At 43.8% G+C, this 19,657-nt stretch overlaps 1 protein-coding gene across 7 annotated transcripts in view; it reads left to right on the top strand.

Moving 5' to 3' along the window:
* LIPK (lipase family member K) overlaps window positions 1–13,268 on the top strand; it is a 74,008-nt gene extending 60,740 nt beyond the window's left edge. For 6 of the 7 annotated variants that reach the window (XM_007537783.3, XM_060186440.1, XM_060186535.1 and 3 more), the window contains 3 exons: window positions 1,225–1,296; window positions 8,155–8,226; window positions 12,389–13,268. In XM_007537783.3, coding sequence (XP_007537845.3) covers window positions 1,225–1,296; window positions 8,155–8,226; window positions 12,389–12,622 — 378 coding nt within the window. In that variant the 3' untranslated portion in view covers window positions 12,623–13,268. The remainder of the gene's footprint in view (window positions 1–1,224; window positions 1,297–8,154; window positions 8,227–12,388) is intronic. The other variant, XM_060186493.1, reaches the window with a different exon arrangement.
* The last annotated feature ends 6,389 nt before the right edge of the window (window positions 13,269–19,657 follow it).

Here is a 19,657-nt window from a genome sequence, read left to right as displayed (position 1 = left end):
AAATTGCAGACTAATGACTTCTTTGTCCATCGGTCTGTCTATGGGCATCTAAGATGCTTCCATTCATTGGCTTTGTGAGTGATGAAGTTATGAACATAGGACTTTGAAAGTGAGTATTTTCACATTCTTTGCTTATATACCCAAGACTGGCATTGCTGACCATAAGGTAGTCATTCCATTTAGAACAAACTGGATGGAACTGGAAGTGATTATACATAGCGAAGTAAATGAAAGACAGCTTTCAGATGGTTTTGCTTCTATGTGGACTATTGAAACACACAAACTTACAAGAACAGTAGTCACACTATTTTTAAGGATTTATGAGAACTATGTTTTTATTTTTGGGGGGGTGGGAGGAGGGATGAGAGAACTATGGTGGTGAGTGAGTGGAGAATTATATCCCTATAATCTCGTAATCTTATAAACCACTATCAAATAACTAATAAAATATTAAAAAATAAAAAACAACCAGACACATAATCTTTAGACACTGACAGTGGCAACACAGAGGGTTGTATGAATATATGAAGGACAGAAAAACTCGAGTTGGGTGGTAGCACAGCGGGTTAAGTGCATGTGGCGCAAAAATCAAGGACTGGCGTAAGGATCCTGGTTCAAACCCCCGGCTCCCCACCTGCAGGGGAGTCGCTTCACAGGCGGTGAAGCAGGTGTGCAGGTGTCTCTCCCCCTCTCTGTCTTCCCCTCCTCTCTCCATTTCTCTCTGTCCTATCCAACAACGACAACATCAACAACAACAACAATAATAACTACAACAATAAAACAACAAGAACAACAAAAGGGAATAAATTAATAAATAAATGTTTAAAAGAAAAACTGAAGTAGGAGAGGAAGTGTTTAATGTGGGTTTCTTTGGCTGATGTGTTTTCAGACAGTGCTGTAAGTGCTATTGCTTTAACAAAGAGAAAACTGCTGGGGCCCAAGGTGGTCCACCTGGTTGAGTGCATGTGTCACAATGGGTGAGGACCCAGGTTCGAGCCTCCAGTCCCCAGTCACAGGGGAAAAGCTTCATGTGTGGTGAAGCAGTGCTGCAGGTATCTCTCTCTCTCTCTCACCCTTCACTCTTGATTTCTGGATGTCTCTATCCAATAAATAAAGATAATACAAAAAGAAAGGGAGACGTGACAGATCAGAGAGAAAGAAAGCTACCAAGAAACACGTATGGGGATTCCCCTACCAATGCTGAACGTTTTCATTCCTTTGCAGAGTCGCCTGGACGTCTATTTGTCACAGAGTCCTGCAGGAACCTCAGTTCAGACCATGCTGCACTGGGCTCAGGTACCCGCCTCCCTTTCCTCCCTCACAGGCTCAGGTGGAGACAGGAGCAGTGGGGCCGCCCTGGAGAGCTCACTGCAGGCATCCCCTGCCAGGTTGACATCTTTCCAACCAGCACCAACTCATCCCCATCTCCTTCCCCTCTAGACAATATGCTCTCAATGTTTGGGGTGGTCTTCAGATATTATGACTGAATTCTGATCTTTTTCTTTTTAACTAGTGACTTAATAAGGATTAACAAGACGGAAAGATAATGGGGGACAATTCCACACAATTCCCACCACCAGAGTTCCCTATTTCATACCTTTCCACTGGAAGCTTCCCTGTTCTTTATCCCTCTGGGAGTCTGGACCAAAGATCTTTATGGGGAGCAGAAGGTGGAGGAGTTGTTGCCGGGATAGCCTGAGGGTACTTCTTCCCGAGCTAGTGCTCTCTGGGTTGGAGAGAACTCAACTGGAGCTGATCTAGGCTGCTGTGTGGGAGAGGGATCAGGAACTCGTGCTGCACCAACTTCCGCAGGAGATACACTCTGGAACTCTCGGAGCCGGAAAGCAATTTCCAAGTGTCTTTAATCAGAAGAGCAGCTGTTTTTATACTCTCCAAGTAGGGTGGAAACAGGATGTGATATAGAGAGGGTGGAGAGAAAAGTGACTGGTGAAAATCAGAGTGTGACAAAGAAGGGATCAGTGTGTGACAAGGAGGGGGTGGAGCAGGAGAGAATCCTATCATAGAACCACCAATGCCCTGGAGTGCTTTATGTAAAAGTGATTTATGTAAATAGACCAAAGCTTTGGATCAGTAAAATCCCTATATAGGCATATGGTTAAGCAGAAGCCAGGGGGAGATGGCAACTACCCAACATCTCCCCCTTTCTTTTTATGTGACTTCTGTCATTGCTTCTCTACTGGAGATGGGTGTTGGCAGGTGGACCCACACCCCCAGCCTGTGTCTGTCTGTCCCTCGTGGGGCAGGGCTCTGGGGAGGGGAGGCTCCAGGACACATGGGTGAGGGTGTCTGCTCAGGGAGGTCAGGATGGGATTTTATTTTTATTTTAATGAGAGAGAAAAGAGAGAGGGAAATAGAGAGAGAGAGATACAGAGAAGAAAACACGGAGAGTAAGACCAGAGCACTGCTCAATTCTTATTTATGGTGGTGCTGGGATTAGCCTCAGGCATGAAAGTCTTTGGCATAGCTGTTATGCCATCTCCCTAGACCTATTTCTTCCGCTCTGTACACTCTCAGTGTTTGGGGCTGGTCTTCAGTATTATCACTGAGTTCTGATATTTGACTCCAAACTGCCTGTTCTATAGATAGCTTTTCTTTTCATTTCATTTTTACTGAGAGGGGTAAGGATAAGCAATTCTAATGGGATTTTATGTAGCATCGTACTGGCTTTTCCAGAAAGACTACACTCAATAGGTATCTGGGGCACTCTGGACTGAAACTGTGTTTAGAACCAGCTGAATATTAGTGACAGAATGAAGCTAAGCTACTTGCTTCAGTTTATATTACTCAATACTCAGAACTGAAATCTAGGCATTTAGAGAATTTGAAATGTTCAGTCTATTTTTCCACTGATATATTAAGTTAATAATGATTCATAAGGTTAGGAGTTAATAGAAATATAGTTTCACCCCACTCTCAGCACCAAAGATCTGTGTGCTTACCGACACACCCCCACAGTGGACCTAAACTTCTTCTTCCCCCAGAGTCTTTTACTTTGTGCAATACATCAAAGCCAGGCTCTGTGTTCTCCCTTCTAGTATTTCTCAACATCTATGAGTGGGATCATTCCATCTTCCTCCTGCTGTTTGTGGTTTATCTCCTTAATATGATTCCTTCAAGCTCTATTAAAGATGAAGTGATTCGTTATTTTTCATAGCCCGATAGTATTCCATTGTGTATATTGTGTGTAGACACCACAACTTACTCACTTTTTTGTTGGACACCTGGGTTGCTTCCAGGTTTTGGCGATTACAAATTGTGCTGCTATGAACACAGGTGTACAGAAATCTTTTTGGATGGGTGTGTTGGGATCCTTAGGATCTATCCCCAGGAGAGGAATTGCAGGATCATAGGGCAGGTCCACTTCTAGCCTTTGAGAGTCTCCAGACTGCTCTCCACAGAGGTTGGACCAATTTACATTCCCACCAGCAGTGCAGGAGGATTCTTTTGACCTCACAACCTCTCCAGCATTTGTTGCTGATACCTTTTCTTTTTTAAATATTATTATTTTTTATTATCTTTATTTATTTATTGGATAGAGACAGTCAAAAATCGAGCAGAAGGGAGAGACAGAGAGAAAGAGACAGAAAAACCCCTGCAGTCCTGCTTTATCACTTGCAAAGCTTTCCACCTACAGGTGGGGACCGGGGGCTTGAACCTGAGTCCTTGTGCATTGTAACAGGAGCGCTCAACCAGGTGCGCCACCACCTGGCCCCTATTTATTTATTTTTTTTATGAAAAAGGAAACACTGACAAAACCATAGGATAAGAGGGGTACAACGCCACACAATTCCCACCACCAGAGCTCTGTATCCCATCCCCTCCCCTGATAGCTTTCCCATTCTCTATCCCTCTGGGAGCATGGAACCAGGGTCACTGTGGGATGCAGAAGGTGGAAGGTCTGGCTTCTGTCATTGCTTCCCCGCTGAACATGGGCGTTGACAGGTGGATCCACACTCCCAGCCTGTCTCTCTCTTTCCCTAGTGGGGCAGGGCTCTGGGGAAGCGGAGCTCCAGGACACATGGGTGGGGTCATCTGCCCTGGGAAGTTGGCATCATGGTAGCATCGGGAACCTGGTGGCTGAAAAAGAGTTAAGATATAAACCAGAACAAAGAGTGTTCTAGGAATTTTAAGTATTTTCTGGTTCCAGATACACATTTGTAACTTGTATTCTATTCTAAAATGTTGGGTGGAACCGACATGGGGAGGGATTCCATTAAAACTGTACATAGCTCCGGGTGGAATATGAATATTCTAGATAGGATATGTCTTTAGATCTGAGTCAGTTCAGTTTGGGACTCTCTGAGCTTCTTGAGCCTGTATGTTCTTTCTGTTGCTTAGAGTTCCCCCTAAGTTTTAATTTGTCTGTGATGCCTAGGAATTTGCATTTTGTGCTGGAAACAAATAGATGTGCTTCATACTGCAACTCTTACAGATAGGACTTTTGATGTTCTTTATAGATTTCTACCCCCTTAATAGACCTTCAGTTTTCTGTAAGAAGCGGCTGTTTGAAATATGAGGCCTCTAACTATTGAGACAGACTTTCTGACTGGCTACAATTCCAGATACTGAGGTGGCAGTTTTGCATTGTTTGAACACTTGCTGTTTGCTTTTCTTACGGATAATAGACACAATTCCATTAGGTCTCAGTGAACTCTCCTGGCAACCTTTCAGTGAGTGTTTTGATATCCCCTTCCTGTAAATGCCTTAGCCAATCGAGTGTACATCCCACAGCCATCTCCTCTTAAGGAGAAATTTTCTCTTCTAACAGCAAGTCCTCTTCAGGATAGAAATAAGCGAGAGAGGATAATATATTTCTTTTCTTTATTATCTTTATTTATTTGATGGAGACAGACAGATACCAAGAGGGAAGGAAGAGATACAGAGGAAGAGAGACAGAGAGACACTTGTTGCCCTGCTTTACCATTCAGGAAGCTTTCCCTCTGTAGGTGAGAACTGGGACCTCAAGCCTTGTGCACTGTAATGTGTCCACTCGACTAGGTGCGCCACCACCCAGCCCAGAGGACAAAATATTTCTTAACAAGTTATAAAGACAATTAAAAGAAGGATGATGACAACGATTACAGTGGTGATAGTGGTAGTAACACTGGTAACAAGAACTAGATGTTGAAAATGCCTCAGTGCTACACGTTTTAGATGAATGATAATATTTGATTCTCAAACCTTTGTGTGATGTTACTATCATTTCCATGTTACGGTGAGAAAACAACTGTAGAGAAAGTGAATCTCATGCCCTGGATCAATGATTCAACATTGGTTAAATGTAAATCCAAAGCAGGAGTTTGATGCTGGAATCCAACTTCCTGACTGGGACAGTTATTGTTTCCCATCGATGAAAACTGACAGAATGCCAATAGCAGCAGAATATTGACTCTGTCAAGATAAATTCTAATGAGGGTAGTTGTAAGTAAAATAAAAAAAAAAGAATTAGATCAATGAATGTAGAAAGTAGTTGGGTTCATGTTAAAAATAATTTTAGATTAGTAGAGTAGTGCAGTAAAGTATTTGAAGTTAATGTGAAAATTACCCAAATACTTCATCCAACGTGGGTGGCAAATAACAGAAAAGTGAACTCCTTTGTATATGACTCTTTCGATGTGAACAGCTGGTACCTCCAATAAAAGTACAAAAATGGGTATGCACTGACCAGCTCTGGTTTATGGTGGTGCAGGGGATTGAACCTGGGACTTCATAGCCTTCATCACGACAGTCTCTTTGCATAACCATTATGAAATCTACCCCCACGTAAATGTCCGTGTTACTGCTGAGTAAAACACCCACTAACTAACCCCCCTCCAGCAGTTTCTTTAATTTTTTAAAATATTTTATTTTATTTATTTATTTTATAATTTTTATTTATAAAAACGAAACACCGGCCCCGGCTCCCCACCTGCAGGGGAGTCGCTTCCCAGGCGGTGAAGCAGGTCTGCAGGTGTCTGTCTTTCTCTTCCCCTCTCTGTCTTCCCCTCCTCTCTCCATTTCTCTTTGTCCTATCCAACAACAATGACATCAATAACAACAACAATAATCAACGATAAAACAAGGGCAACAAAAGGGAATAAATAAGTGAATATTAAAAATATTAAAAAAATATGTCTTAAAAAAAAGGAAACACTGGCAAAAAACACAGGATAAGAGGGGTACAACTCCACACAGTTCCCACCACCAGAACTCTGTGTCCCATCCCCTCCCCTGACAGCTTTCCTATTCTCTATCCCTCTGGGAGGATGGACCCAGGGTCATTGTGGGATGCAGAAGGTGGAAGGTCTGGCTTCTGTCATTGCTTCCCCACTGAACATGGGTGTTGACAGGTGGATCCACACTCCCAGCCTGTCTCTCTCTTTCCCTAGTGGGGCAGGGCTCTGGGGAAGTGGAGCTCTAGGACACATCGGTGGGGTCGTCTGCCCAGGGAAGTCTGGTAGGCATTATACTAGCATCTGGAACCTGGTGGCTGAAAAAGAGTTATAATATAAAGCCAAACAAATTGTTGACTAATCATGAACCTAAAGGCTGGAATATTGCAGATGAAGATTTGGGGTCTCCATTTTGGATATAGCTAGTAGGTCTATTTTAGGTATATTCCAATGGGCCCATGAATTTATTATTTCTTGCCTGAGCCTGACATCTAATGTGCAGGTGGACCCAGGTTATTGTCTGGGGAGATGATGTCATGGCTGGAAAAGGGGCCAGAAAGCTGGATCAGGGCAGAGAGTAGCTCCCAAATATGGAAAAAGTGTATAAATATTGCTGACTGTAAACCCCATCGATTTGATCTGGGGCCCATATTTTAACTCTTGGGGGCTCGTCCAGCAGTGCTCATGGTCTAGCTGCATGTTACAATACCATGAAACCGGGATCAAGCCTTCCCCTTGGTCTCCACTTGCAGGGCAGAAGCTTCTCAGGTAGTGAAGCGGGGGGGAGGGGGGTTGTCTCTCTCTGTCCCCCTCTCTATTTCCCCCCTTCCCTCTTGGGGCAGGAAAGTTCAGGTCCTGGAACATAAAGGAGGTGGGGGTTAGATAGAGTGTTGTGCCGAAAGCTGAGAAATGTTACCCGTGTCCCAGCCACGAAGTTCACTCTCTGACCCCCCACTGGAGTGCCTGGGGAGCTCACTGGGCTTTGTGGGAGGGAGAGGTATGCTTTGGCGCCTCTAGTTTTTTTTTTTCCCCCTCTCAGTGTTGCACTGTAAGTGCACAGAATTAATTAAAAGCTAAAGTCAGGCCCGGGTGGCAGCTGGGCATCCTCTCTGCTGTGTGAAGAGAGTAAGGTCCACAGTCCAGGTGCCTTAGATCACAGAGATCCAGAGACTAGAGCGTGATGTTCTTAGATCGTAACAGTGTCTTGATTCTGGAAGTATTTGTCTGGTTTCTATTTTAAAAAGGTGATCATGGGGCCAGGCAGTGGCACACCTGGTTGAGGACACAGTGCTCAAGGACTCGGTTTCAAACCCCTGGTCCCCACCTGCAGGGGGAAAGCTTCATGAGTGGTGAAGTAAGGCTGCAGGTGTCTCTCTTGTCTCTTGTCCTCTCTACCTTCCCCTTTCTTCTCAATCTTTGTCTGTCTAATAAATATAAGTAAATAAATACATAGTTTATAAAAGTGATATCAATGATTCCTGAAGAATCAGTTTGGTGTCTATTATCACTCTGTATGTGCAGAACTGCTGCACTCAGAGATATTATAGTTTGGGGGCTAGGTGGTACACTTGGCTGAGCACACATTACCGTGCTCAGGGACCCGGGTTCAAGTCATCCCCTCACCTGAAGGGAGGAAAGCTTTGTGAGTGGTGAAGCAGGGCTGCAGGTGTCTCTCCGTCTCTCTCCCTCTCTATCTCCACCTTCCCTCTCAATGTCTGACTGTCTCTAGCCAATAAATAAAGATAGTAATTTTTTTAAAAGATATTGAAGTTTGGGCATTTCTATTGGAACAATATGAGTATAAGACATAGGCACACGAATTAGCATCTGCCGCTTTCATTATTTGACTTATTTATCTTTACTGAATTTCAGTTTCTGTAGAAGACAGTACTGTCCTCTGTATATTTCTCATTTACTGTCTATAGAGGATATAGTTTTCTTATATAATTTCACTGTATTTACTCTCTTTATTTCATTATAGGCTGTCAATTCGGGTCAGTTTCAAGCCTATGACTGGGGGAACCCTGAGCTGAACATGGAGCACTTCTTCCAGGTAGAGTGATAACGCTTGTGTGACAGGGCTATTCGCAAACAGAACCCGAAGCTCCTCTGCCCGGCTCAGCGGCGGTGCTCCTGCCATAGGTCTCCTTCACTCTTTAAAACATATTCCTTTGACTGACTGGGTTCTCACAAGGCACCGTAACGTTTTCAATACTCGCATGATTCCACAAAGCAAATATCATTGCCATTTTCCGAGAGACTCAGAGAGGTTAGGAAAGTAGTTAAAGGTATTTAGGAAACAAAGAATCAGAATATGGCCCCTTGGTTCCTGGATCTCAAACAGATTCTATTACATTAATTTCTCCTCACATAATAGAAGCTTTTATCACTTAATTAAGAAGAGAAGTAAAGATATGTAGTCTTTGTTTCATGGGCATATTCTTTGAGTTCTTATCAAATGTCTCAAGAAATGAACTAACAGTAGCCTAATAGTTTTGGGTGTGTCATTTACCAATTCAGTACAACCAGGTAGTAGAGAGGTCACTAAAGATTACCAGTCAGAAATATCATGTCGATCACTTCAGGATAACCCAAGCCCTTAGGGAACTGCAAACATATAAACCAGGAAATGTGTGGGTATTCTTTTTAAAAATACTAATGAATGAATTAATTAATTGAGAGAGGAGAGAGAAACCAGAGAGCATCACTCTGTCATATGTGGTACAGGGTCAGACTCGGATCTCATGCTTTCAGTTCCGAACTCTAGCCCCAGCATCACTTTGTGGGTCATGCTATCAGTCTTGCTTTGTTTCCTCGTCTCTTCTTTTTATTATTCCTTTTTTTTCTCTTCTTCCTATGTATTTATTTTTCTAAATTTTTATTTATAAAATGGAGATATTGACAAGACTATAGGATAAGAGGGGTACATTTCCACACAGTTCCCACCACCAGAACTCCTCTGGGAGCATGGACCCAGGGTCACTGTGGGAGGCAGAAGGTGGAAGGTCTGGCTTCTGTCATTGCTTCCCCACTGAACATGGGCATTGGCAGGAGGATCCATACTCCCAGTCTGCCTCTCTCTTTCCCTAGTGGGGCAGGGCTCTGGGGAAGCGGAGCTCCAGGACACATGGGTGGGGTCTTCAGTCCAGGGAAGCCTGGCCGGCATCCTGATGGCATCTGGAACCTGGTGACTGAAAAGAGAGTTAACATATGAAGCCAAACAAATTGTTGAGCAATCATAGACCCACCTTTCACACATTTTAAAATTAGTGATTTAATCATGATTAACAAGATTGTAAGATCACAGGGGTACAATTTCACACAGTGACCACCACTAGAGTCCTGTGTCCCCTCCCCTCCATTAGAAGCTTCCCTATTCTTTATCCCTCTGGGAATACGGACCAAAGATCTTTATGAGGAGCAGAAGGTGGAAGGTCTGGCTTCTGTCACTGCTTCCCCGCTGAACATGGGCGTTGGCAGGTGGGTCCACACTCCCAGCCTGCCTCTCTCTTTCCCCTAGTGGGGCAGGGCTCTGGGGAGGGGAGGTTTCAGGACACATGGGTGCGGTCGTCTGCCCAGGGAAGACAGGTTGGCAACATGATAACCTCTGGGACCGGGTGGCTGAAAAAGAGTTAACATATAAAACAGAACAATTTGTTGACTAATCATGAACCTAAAGGCAAGAATATTGCAGATGAAGATTTGGGGTCTCCATTTTGGAAAAACCTAGTAGGTCTATTTTAGGTACATTCCAGCCCCTCATGACTACATGGGTCAACAGCTCTCTGTGGACTTTTACTTTTTTGTTATCAGATAAAAGAAAGGGAGAAACAGAAAGAGAAGGAGAGGCTCCACGGCACGGTGGTGTGTGTAGGACATTTTGCACGGTAGTATGGTGTGGTGCTCGACTGGAACGCAGGTCACGTGAGAGGTCACATGGTAAAGGGCATCTCCAGTAGCTGCTGGGGGAACTGTCCCCCAGGCCCCATATGCTTCTCGCAAATCACATTATTGTGATTACCTACACCCGGAGAATCTGCTTAGATGTGTGGACCCAAAGACAAGAAGGTGAAAGGAGGTGGGGGTGTTTCCTCAGCTAAGAAGGGGAGTGAGGCCTGGGCTTTCAGAGGAGCTGATGTGAATCCCAGGGGAAACACAGGGTGTTTTTTCAGGCACCCAGGAAGTTTTCTTTTTTTTTTTTTTTCCAGAGCACTACTCAGCTCTGACTTATGGTTGAGGGGTTGAATCCGAGACCCAGGAGCCTCAGGCAGGAAAGTCACCTCTGGATTGCCTCCCTGGCCATGCCTCCCTCCTGAGGGGGAATAAAAAGAAAAAAGAAATATCACATTTAAGAATGAACAATGCTATTTCTCAGATAATATTGTCATATATATATATATATATATATGTGTGTGTGTATATATATATAGAATAGTCTACTTATTTATTCATTTATGAGAGAGGGAGAGAAAGAGGGAGGGAGAGAGAGAAAGAGGGAGAGAAAGAGAGAAGGGGAGAGAGAGAGAGAGAGAGAGAGAGAGAGAGAGGATACCAGAGCATCACTCTGGCACATGCAATGCCAGGGGTTGAACTCAGCCCCTCATGCTTGTGATTTACCCACTATGCCAATTCATGGATCACTCAAGATGTTTCTTGAAATCATCTATAGAAAGTTTTGAAGCAAAAATAAAAATTATTAGTAGAAAAGAAGTGTTAGTTATTTGTTCAGCATGAAAAGTTCTTATTTTTCTCCTAAATTGCTGTAGTCAAATGTGTATGTGGGTGTGTGTATCAATGCGCAGGCACACAGACACTGGGCCAAAGTAATATTTGCTCTATTGTAATCTTCACATTCTTCTTGTCTGTCTCATCCTCACTATTGCTATTATTTTAAGCAGCTCATGCCTCAGCTCTGGTTTATGGTTCCTGCCAGGACTAAACCTGGGCCCTCCATCTCACTGTACCTGACTGACTCTTTTGTAATGTCACTTTTCAAATGTTTGTTTTAGTGAGCTGGTCTCACTGTTCTGTGTACCTGATGTTCAAGTGTCAGCAACTGCCTGAGCCTAGATTTCTGCCTCTGTGAAGAGACATGGACATCTACCCCACCGATTATTTTCTTTGAAATAGTTCCTATCTGCATGTTAATGAGATCGGGCTCCTTACTAAAATAAGAGTCCTCTTCCTCCACTATTCTTTTTGCTATTTGTTGTTTTCGCCGGGCTATGTTGTTTTCAACAGGCTATGTTGTTTTCGCCGGGCCGGCTTCACGGGCGAGTAACAGAGGACCCGGGACTCATGGCTGGGTTGTAGGCAGTATCTCTTTATTCATGCAGGACGCAGCACAATCTATACCAAGCTAAGCTAAACTCTACTAAAATGAACAATGTTGTCTTTATATATACTTCCCAAGTAGGGCGTGAACAGGATGCGACACAGAGAGGGTGGAGAGAAAAGTGACTGGTGAAAATCAGAGTGTGACAAGGAGAGGGGGCGGAGCAAAAACATATCATGAAACAGTGGGGATTGAACCAATGCCCTGGAGGGAGGGTGGTGCTTATTAACAGCGGTTATGTAAATAGAATGAAGTGGTTATGTAAATAGAATAGTGTTAAGCAGGGGGGATTTAAACCAAATGAAACAGAAGGGGTTTTTAAAAGCATATCAACACTATTTGCAAAACTGCAAATCAGGAATGTAATGGCTGTCTTTAAAAATAAATGATGTGGGAGTTGGCAGTAGCACAACGGGTTAAGAGCACGTGGCACAAAGCTCAAGGACCGGCCTAAGGATCCCAGTTCCAGCCCCCGGCTCTCCACCTGCAGGGGAGTCGCTTCACAGGTGGTGAAGCAGGTCTGCAGGTGTCTATCTTTCTCTTCTCTTCTCTGTCTTCCCTTCCTCTCTCCATTTCTCTCTGTCCTAGCCAACAAGGACAACAACAATAACTATGACAACAATAAAAAACAACTAGGGCAACAAAAAGGGAAAATAAATATAAATAAATATAAAAATTTAAAAAAAAATAAATAAATAATGTGTATTACTGCACACAAGTGCTTTCAAGTATTTTACCATTTTAACATGCCAGTAGGTGTATCTTAACTGCACACTTTCAGTGTTTGGATAACTTGTTTAATAACACATAACTAACATAACTAAGGATACCTTTCTGATGTGGTTTGCTGTGAAAACTCTTTTTTTTTCCCTTCATCTAGCTTACACCTCCACTGTACAACGTCACTCAGATGAGCGTTCCCACTGCCGTGTGGAGTGGTGCACAGGACCCGGTCGCTGACCCTATAGATGTTGAGAATCTCCTACCTAAGATCTCCAGACTGGTTTACTACAAGCTGATTCCACACTATAACCACGTTGACTTTTACCTTGGACAGGACGCGCCCCAAGAGATCTACCAAGACCTGATGAGGTTGATGGAGGAGTGTGTGTAACATTAAGTCCGTCTTCCTCTCTTTGGGGAAGTGAATTTTCACAATGATGTGATATGCAGGGCGCACAGGCTCTAGGGTGCCCCTCCTGTGGATTTTGCCTCTCAGAATTCTTGCATGTCTGTAATCTGAGCCCAGAGCTTTGATTCTGGTCCAAAGTATTAACATGGGGAATGGGATGTCATACTCTGGATCTGACCTTATTTGTGGTCAAGGTGATGAGAGGATGTTATCCTCTGGTTATTTTCAATTACATGGGCACACGTCTTACAGGATGGAAGCAAGAACTTTACCCTGCTGGCCTGACCAAGTAAACCCTTGCGTTGAGGAAACTCACATGGCAAGGAATATATGTTATTTCTGGGGTTTGCAACTGGGCTCTTCTCAATTACTGGTTAAAAGTCCATTTCTCTTTGAACTCCTACCGGAAGCGAATTGTGCTTAAAACTGAAGGCATTTGAAAATCCAGTCTTCTTGGTGAACCTCCGGTGGAGAAAGCCACCCGGACTATGGCTTAATTGCAGGGTGAGGCCCTGAGCACAGAAACTAGCGAAATCACACCTGGCCTACAGAAGCTGTGAAATGATGAGTAAATTGTTAAGTTTTTGCGAATGTGTGTTGTCATCAAATTAAAAGGACTTTGGCTGTGGCGCGTAATGTACTTGGCTACGGGGTGGCTGAGAGTGGGTTTAAACAATCAAGGCTTTATTATGGCAGTGCAATATTATGGGCTGTATATTTTAAGTACCACAAAATAAGAAATTATAGACAGGGGTGAATAAGCTAGTCTCAGAAGCCCATAAGAATTAGTTACCAAAAGTTCAGCCCCAGGAGATAAACAATTGTCAGTAGAGGTGTGGGTCACTCATGTCTGTAGAGGAGAATCTTAAGAGTTTACCAGCTAGCTGAGTCACACGTGTTCAGTTCCCAGAAGAGGCAGCCTCATCTGAGATGCGTCTGACCAGGGCAAGACACAGGGGCCGAAAAGACTTGACTTCTGTCCTTTTTTTTTTTTTTTTTTTTAATTTAAGAAAGGATAAATTAACAAAACCATAGGGTAGGAGGGGTACAACTCCACACAATTCCCACCACCCAATCTCCATATTCCACCCCCTCTCCTGATAGCTTTCCTATTCTTTATGATCCTCTGGGAGTATGGACCCAGGGTCATTGTGGGATGCAGAGGGTGAAAGATCTGGCTTCTGTAATTGCTTCCCCGCTGAACATGGGCGTTGACTGGTTGGTCCATACTCCCAGTCTGCCTCTCTCTTTCCCCACCATTGTGGGTCTCTGGGGAAGCATCCTTTTACACCATTGAGTCCACCCACAACCCCCGTGTGTTTAGGCTGATTGTAGCATGTTCTGTTGCGAGGCCATGTGTGGTGTCCAGCTTCCTGTGGTTGGCCGGCCGGCGTGCTGCATCCCAACATTTGTTGTCAACAATGACATAGGAGCAGTGATGGGTGGGAGAAGCCCCTCAACCTCAAGACTCCTTCCCCAGGAAAGGAGGGAGCGCTAAGCACACATGAAGAGAAGAGTTGATCCTGGTGGTGGCTCACTCAAGAAAAGCACACGCCCATGTATAAGGACACATGTTCAAACCTCCTTCCTACCTCTGTCTTCAAGGGAGAAGCTTTCTGAACAGAGAAACAATGCTATAGGCACTTTTCTTTCTGTTTCTTTTGCATCAATCAGAAAGAATAAATAATGTCACTAGAAATGGTAGAATCCCCAGGCAGGCACCAAGCCCCAGCAATAACCCAGTAACAAAAATAAATAAACAGATAAATTAATACACAGGCAAGTAAATAACAAAGAGGCTTGTGAGGATTCCAGAGTCCACAACCGGTCTGCATTTTGTCTTTATTTCTAAACTGTATATTATGTGACAATAGAATTTTAGAATAGTATGTTTACAATGGTCAGTGTTTAAAAAGTGTTCTTCGATGTCTTCTGATGTGAAGTCTTCTGATAAGTTTATGATTTCTTATATTTGTTTCTTTGCACTTAGTGCATTACCTTTTTAGAAGGTGAGAGACAGAGGGGGAGGGAGAGAAAGATAAAGAGTGAGACAGAAAGGAGAGACACCTTTCTAAAAAATGGTGAAGTGATTTGGCCACAATATGTCAGTTAACAGGTAAAATATGATTAGAACCATAGTTCCAGAATGCTAGTGCTTATAAGATTTCCACTGCTTCAGTTTTATTCTGTAAAATCTCTATCACTTCCTCCCTCATGTTGCTAATTACAAGCTTCTCCACTGGTCTATCTTCTCTATTACTTCTTCAGAGAGAGCTCCGCCAGGAACTCTTCACTGTGTAGGACTTGGCAGAATTTCTGTCTGCAGTTCATTTTATGACATCAGATCTCAAGCCCCTCTCCAGTTTTCAGTTTTTCTTATAGTCTGACTTTACTTTTTTTTTTTTTCAGTTACATTCCTGACCAAATGCACATTATTTATTTAAACAAGATGTTTATTTTTCTCACACATCTTACAGGCTCCCATTAGCAGACCATGCCAGCAGCATTTACCAGACTGTGAATGGAATTTTACAAGGACTAAGTAATAAAAGTGCATTTTTAATAAAGTGGAACTTTCTTGTTTTTGTTAGTCCTATCAATGTAGTACACTTACTTTGATAGCATACTATATTCCAGGGCACTGTTTACTGAGTTTATAGAGAGGAGGATAACCAATTTCCAGTTTCACTAATGAGCATTTATTTATTTATCTATTTTTAAAGAAATTAAGGATCAGAGAGCAGTCTCCTTTGTAGGGCATCTTGACAGTTCCTGCCTATAGAAGTTTCCAAACCAGTCTTTAAAACTGCAGTCATACATTTAAAGCTTTCACTGTGCATCTGAATGTACTGAAGCCTGAAGTTATAGGATAAAATGAGGAGGAGGAAAATATTGCCCTTCCCCTTTCCTCTTATGTCCACTGCTGGGGGCAGCCCAGCATGTTATCGGGGTCCCTGAAAGATGAAGGGGAGTCGGCAGAATGCGGTGAGAGACACGTCAGCTGCTTCAGGAGCAGGAGACAGGCATGCCCACTTTCTCTTCTGCAGGGCTTCATTATTTCTACATTTTTCACCCGGATACAACATGCGTCAGTTCCTTATTTTTGCAGAATTCTTTGTACGACTGTTTACCATAAAATTCATTCCTTTATTTTAGCCGTTAACCTAGTTTTCTTGAGCGAGCTTCTTGGAATATCGTGAGTTTTCTGTAAAGCATCTATTGTTTCTAAAAGTTCAGTTTCTGTGAAGCAAATTACCTTGTCTTTGTTTCCTGGCAAACGCACACCTGGCGGGACGGGGCCTTGCTAGTTTCTTTAGAGATGGTGACTTACTAACCTCAACCTGCTGGCCGTCAGTGTAAACCACATGACTGAGGTATTCATCGTAGATGCCGGCAGACGGCAGAGCGGGGTCGGTAGGTGGGGGTGACTGGTCTGGGCCCTTACACTTTGGGGGAGACCATAATCTACCACCTATTCTGTAAGCTGTCCAGGGGGGTGGCCCTTGTGCCTTGGGAGGAACCCAAGGTTCTTGTTCTCCTGTGTCATTTTAGCCAGTTTGGTTCTGTAGTAGGACAGTCTGGGGGACAGACAGCTCTTCCTCTGGGAGCTTTCTGATGCCTACAGCAGCTTCTGCTTCTCGGCCGTCTTTGGGCTTTTTTATGTATTTTTTAATATTTATATTTATATTTGTTGCCCTTATTTTCTATTGTTGTAGTAGCTATTATTGTTGTTGATGTCCTTGTTAGATAGGACAGAGTGAAATGGAGACAGGAGGGGAAAACAGAGGGGGGGAGAAAAAGACAGACACCTGCAGACCTGCTTCACCGCCTGTGAAGCGACTCCCCTGCAGGTGGGGAGCCTGGGGCTCGAACCGGGATCCTTACGCCGGTCCTTGTGCTTTGCGCCACCTGCACTTAACCCGCTGTGCTACCGCCGATTCCCCCATCTTTGGTCTTACTGCTGTAATGATTATTTTTATGTACTTCCCTGTAAAGTTCTTATGATTAAAGTAGCCAATAAGTCCCCAAATTATCGATGTGACCAATAAGAAAAGGATGAGTAGCTTTGGTTTTGTCCAGGACTTTGCGCTTTGCAGACAGCCTCCGTCTACTCGGCTTTGTCAGACAGCCAACTTGACTTTGCCTCCACCAGTCCACTGTAAGATACACTGCAGAATCTGACACAGTGAGGGTGGAATAAAAAACAAACAAACAAACAAACAAAACCCCTGACATTATCACATAAAAAGCATTTAATAACTTAGCACTGATCAAAGACATGACTTAAACATTTTTATCTCCCTCACATTTCTGTAATGCAACTATGATGCTGATCTTATTTTACAGAAAAATCACTGAAACTCAGCAAGTCTAAACACTAGTTCAGATGAGATATTTAGAAGTTGGAGGCAAGACTGTATCCTGAACACAGGGTTATCAAACCCCCGTTTATTCACATTTCCTTCCAATATTTACCTAGAGGTGTTGATAGAGGAAGCTCGGAGTAGATGGTCCTAGTCAGGGAAGCTCCCGCTAGACAAAAAAATTCCTGGTGGGCGTTGTAGTGGGAAAAGGTAAGATTATATTTATATTCAGCACAGGAGCCTGTGTGCCCTCTGAGTCCCTGTCAGTCTGAGCTCACAGTCCATGGTCACAGCTGGAACATTCTAGGCTGCTCTCATGTCAGGACCCGTCTTCCTCGAGGGGCAGAGCAGGCTGACCAGCCTCCCTTCAGAGAGTGGGGAGTCCCCACCATGGCTGCTCTGCAGTGAGGGCAGGTCCTGGAGAGGCCACAGGAGGGCTTGTGCTGACGTTCCTGAGGGAAGTGACCAGTGATGGTGGAGAGAGAGGTCTGTGAGAGGTCTAGGCCCATCATGTCTGGGTGGGAATCCCAGGACTCCCTGACTAGGGCCCTAGATGGTGGGTTGGCCTTGTATTGACCAAAAAGACCATCAGTAAGTGAGCCAGTCACTTGTCCTTTACCAGCTTTCATAGTCTCTATTTTATCTGAGAATTTAGACCTTCTCCCAGGTCTCAAAATGTCAAGTGCTATTTGTTGTATCCAAATCAGTATTAAATTTCTGGGGTCTGCCCTCAAGATAGGGCAGAAATATATAAAATATATATACAAGGGCTAACAATAATGCCAATGTTGTCAGAAGATAGAAGAGGTTAGGAGATATATCTTGTTTACTTTCTTTTGAGTAGTTAGTTGAATAGATACAGTATTTGAGGGAAGTGAAGTAGGGGTAGGAAAGGAGGGTGTCTAGGCCTAAGTATTAGATATCTGGTTAGATGCTTGATTACACCTGATTTGTGCCTTTTTACTTGATTACCCTGATTATGTGCTGAATGTGATTGATTATACATGGGCCCTGGGTGAAACTGATGTGGTAAATAGTTCATTGTATTTCTGTATTTTATTCTTTTTTAGTATATTTATTTATTTATAAAGTGGTAACACTGACGAGACTATAGGATAAAGGGGGTACAATTCCCACCACCAGATCTCTGTGTCCTATCCCCTCCCCTGATAGCTTCCCAACTCTTTATCCCTCTGGGAGTATGGACCCAGGGTCATTGTTGGATGCAGAAGGAGGAAGGTCTGGCTTCTGTAATTGCTTCCCCACTGAACATGGGTGTTGACAGGTGGCTCCATACTCCCAGCCTGTCTCTCTCTTTCCCCAGTGGGGCAGGGCTCTGGGGAAGTGGGGCTCCAGGACACATTGGTGGGGTTGTCTGTCCAGGGAAGTCCGGTGGACATCATGGTAGCATCTGGAACCTGGTGGCTGAGAAAGAGTTAACATATAAAGCTAAACAAATTGTTGACTAATCATCAACCTAAAAGTTGGAATATTGTAGATGAAGTACTGGAGTCTCCATTTTGAAAATAGCTAGTAGATCTATTTTAAATACATTTTAAAGGGCCCATGACTTTATTAGTTTTTGCCTGAGCCTGACATATGATCTGCAGGTGGATTCAAGTTATTGTCTGGGGAGATGATGCCATGGCTGGAAAAAGGGATAGAAAGCTGGATAAGGGAAGAGAGTAGCTCCCAAATATGGGAAAAGTATATAAATACTGTAAACTCCATCGATTTGATCTGGGACCCATATTCAGAATAGGAGCCTATGTGACCTCTGCATCCCTGTAGGTCAGAACTTGCATTCTGTGGTCATCAGCAGGAACATTCCAAGTTGCACCAATTTCAGGACCCATCTTCTTCAGGTGGTAGATACAGTATGTTATCCAACCCCCCATTGTGTCAGGCTATACCGCGGAGAAGAGAGAGAGGAGATCCGGGAAGAGGTAACACAAATCTGTATTCACAAGGGCACCTCAGAGTTGGGTGAGAGCACAGTGGTTCGGGCCATGTGGAGGTAGCAAAAATGGCCGCCTCCCAGACCACCCTCCATTGCGTCTAATCACCTAAGGGAAAGGCCAGCAAAAGAGGGGTGAGGGGCGGAAGGAGAAGAGCTTTATAGGGCAACAACCAGGAGTGACTTGTCGGGACAGGATTGGTTGAAAAAGGCACTGCGAGAATATCGCAGGAAGTGGCAAAGCCTGAGGGGACAGCTTGGCAGATGTGACTGCATCTGCATAATTCCCCAGCACCATTGGAGGATGGAACATTCTCTACCGTTGTTGATTCACATTGAGGGCAAGGTCCTATGGGGGCCCACAAAGGGGTCTATTATGTTGTTCCTGATGGAGATGACCAGTGATAATGGAGAGAGGGATCTATTCGAAGTCTAGCCCCATTGTGTCTGTGTGGGAATCCTAGGACTACCTGACTAGAGCCCCAGCTGATGGGGTGCCCTGATAGTGACTAAAGAGTCATCATTAAAGTATGCCAGTCTCTTGCCCTTATTCAGCTTTTGCAGTCCTTACTTTGATAAGGTTAGCTTTGGAGTGAGTGAGGGAAGTGTAATAGAAGTAGCTGAAAATGTTATCTAGGTATAAATAGAAACTATTTCGTTAGAAACTTTATGGTGTCTTTTTAGGTCTTTCTATTT

Source organism: Erinaceus europaeus, chromosome 1, assembly GCF_950295315.1.
Source record: "Erinaceus europaeus chromosome 1, mEriEur2.1, whole genome shotgun sequence".
In the NCBI taxonomy this organism is placed as follows: domain Eukaryota; kingdom Metazoa; phylum Chordata; class Mammalia; order Eulipotyphla; family Erinaceidae; genus Erinaceus; species Erinaceus europaeus.
The sequence above is the reverse complement of the archived record's forward strand: the minus strand, read 5'-3'. Positions and strand labels throughout refer to the sequence as shown.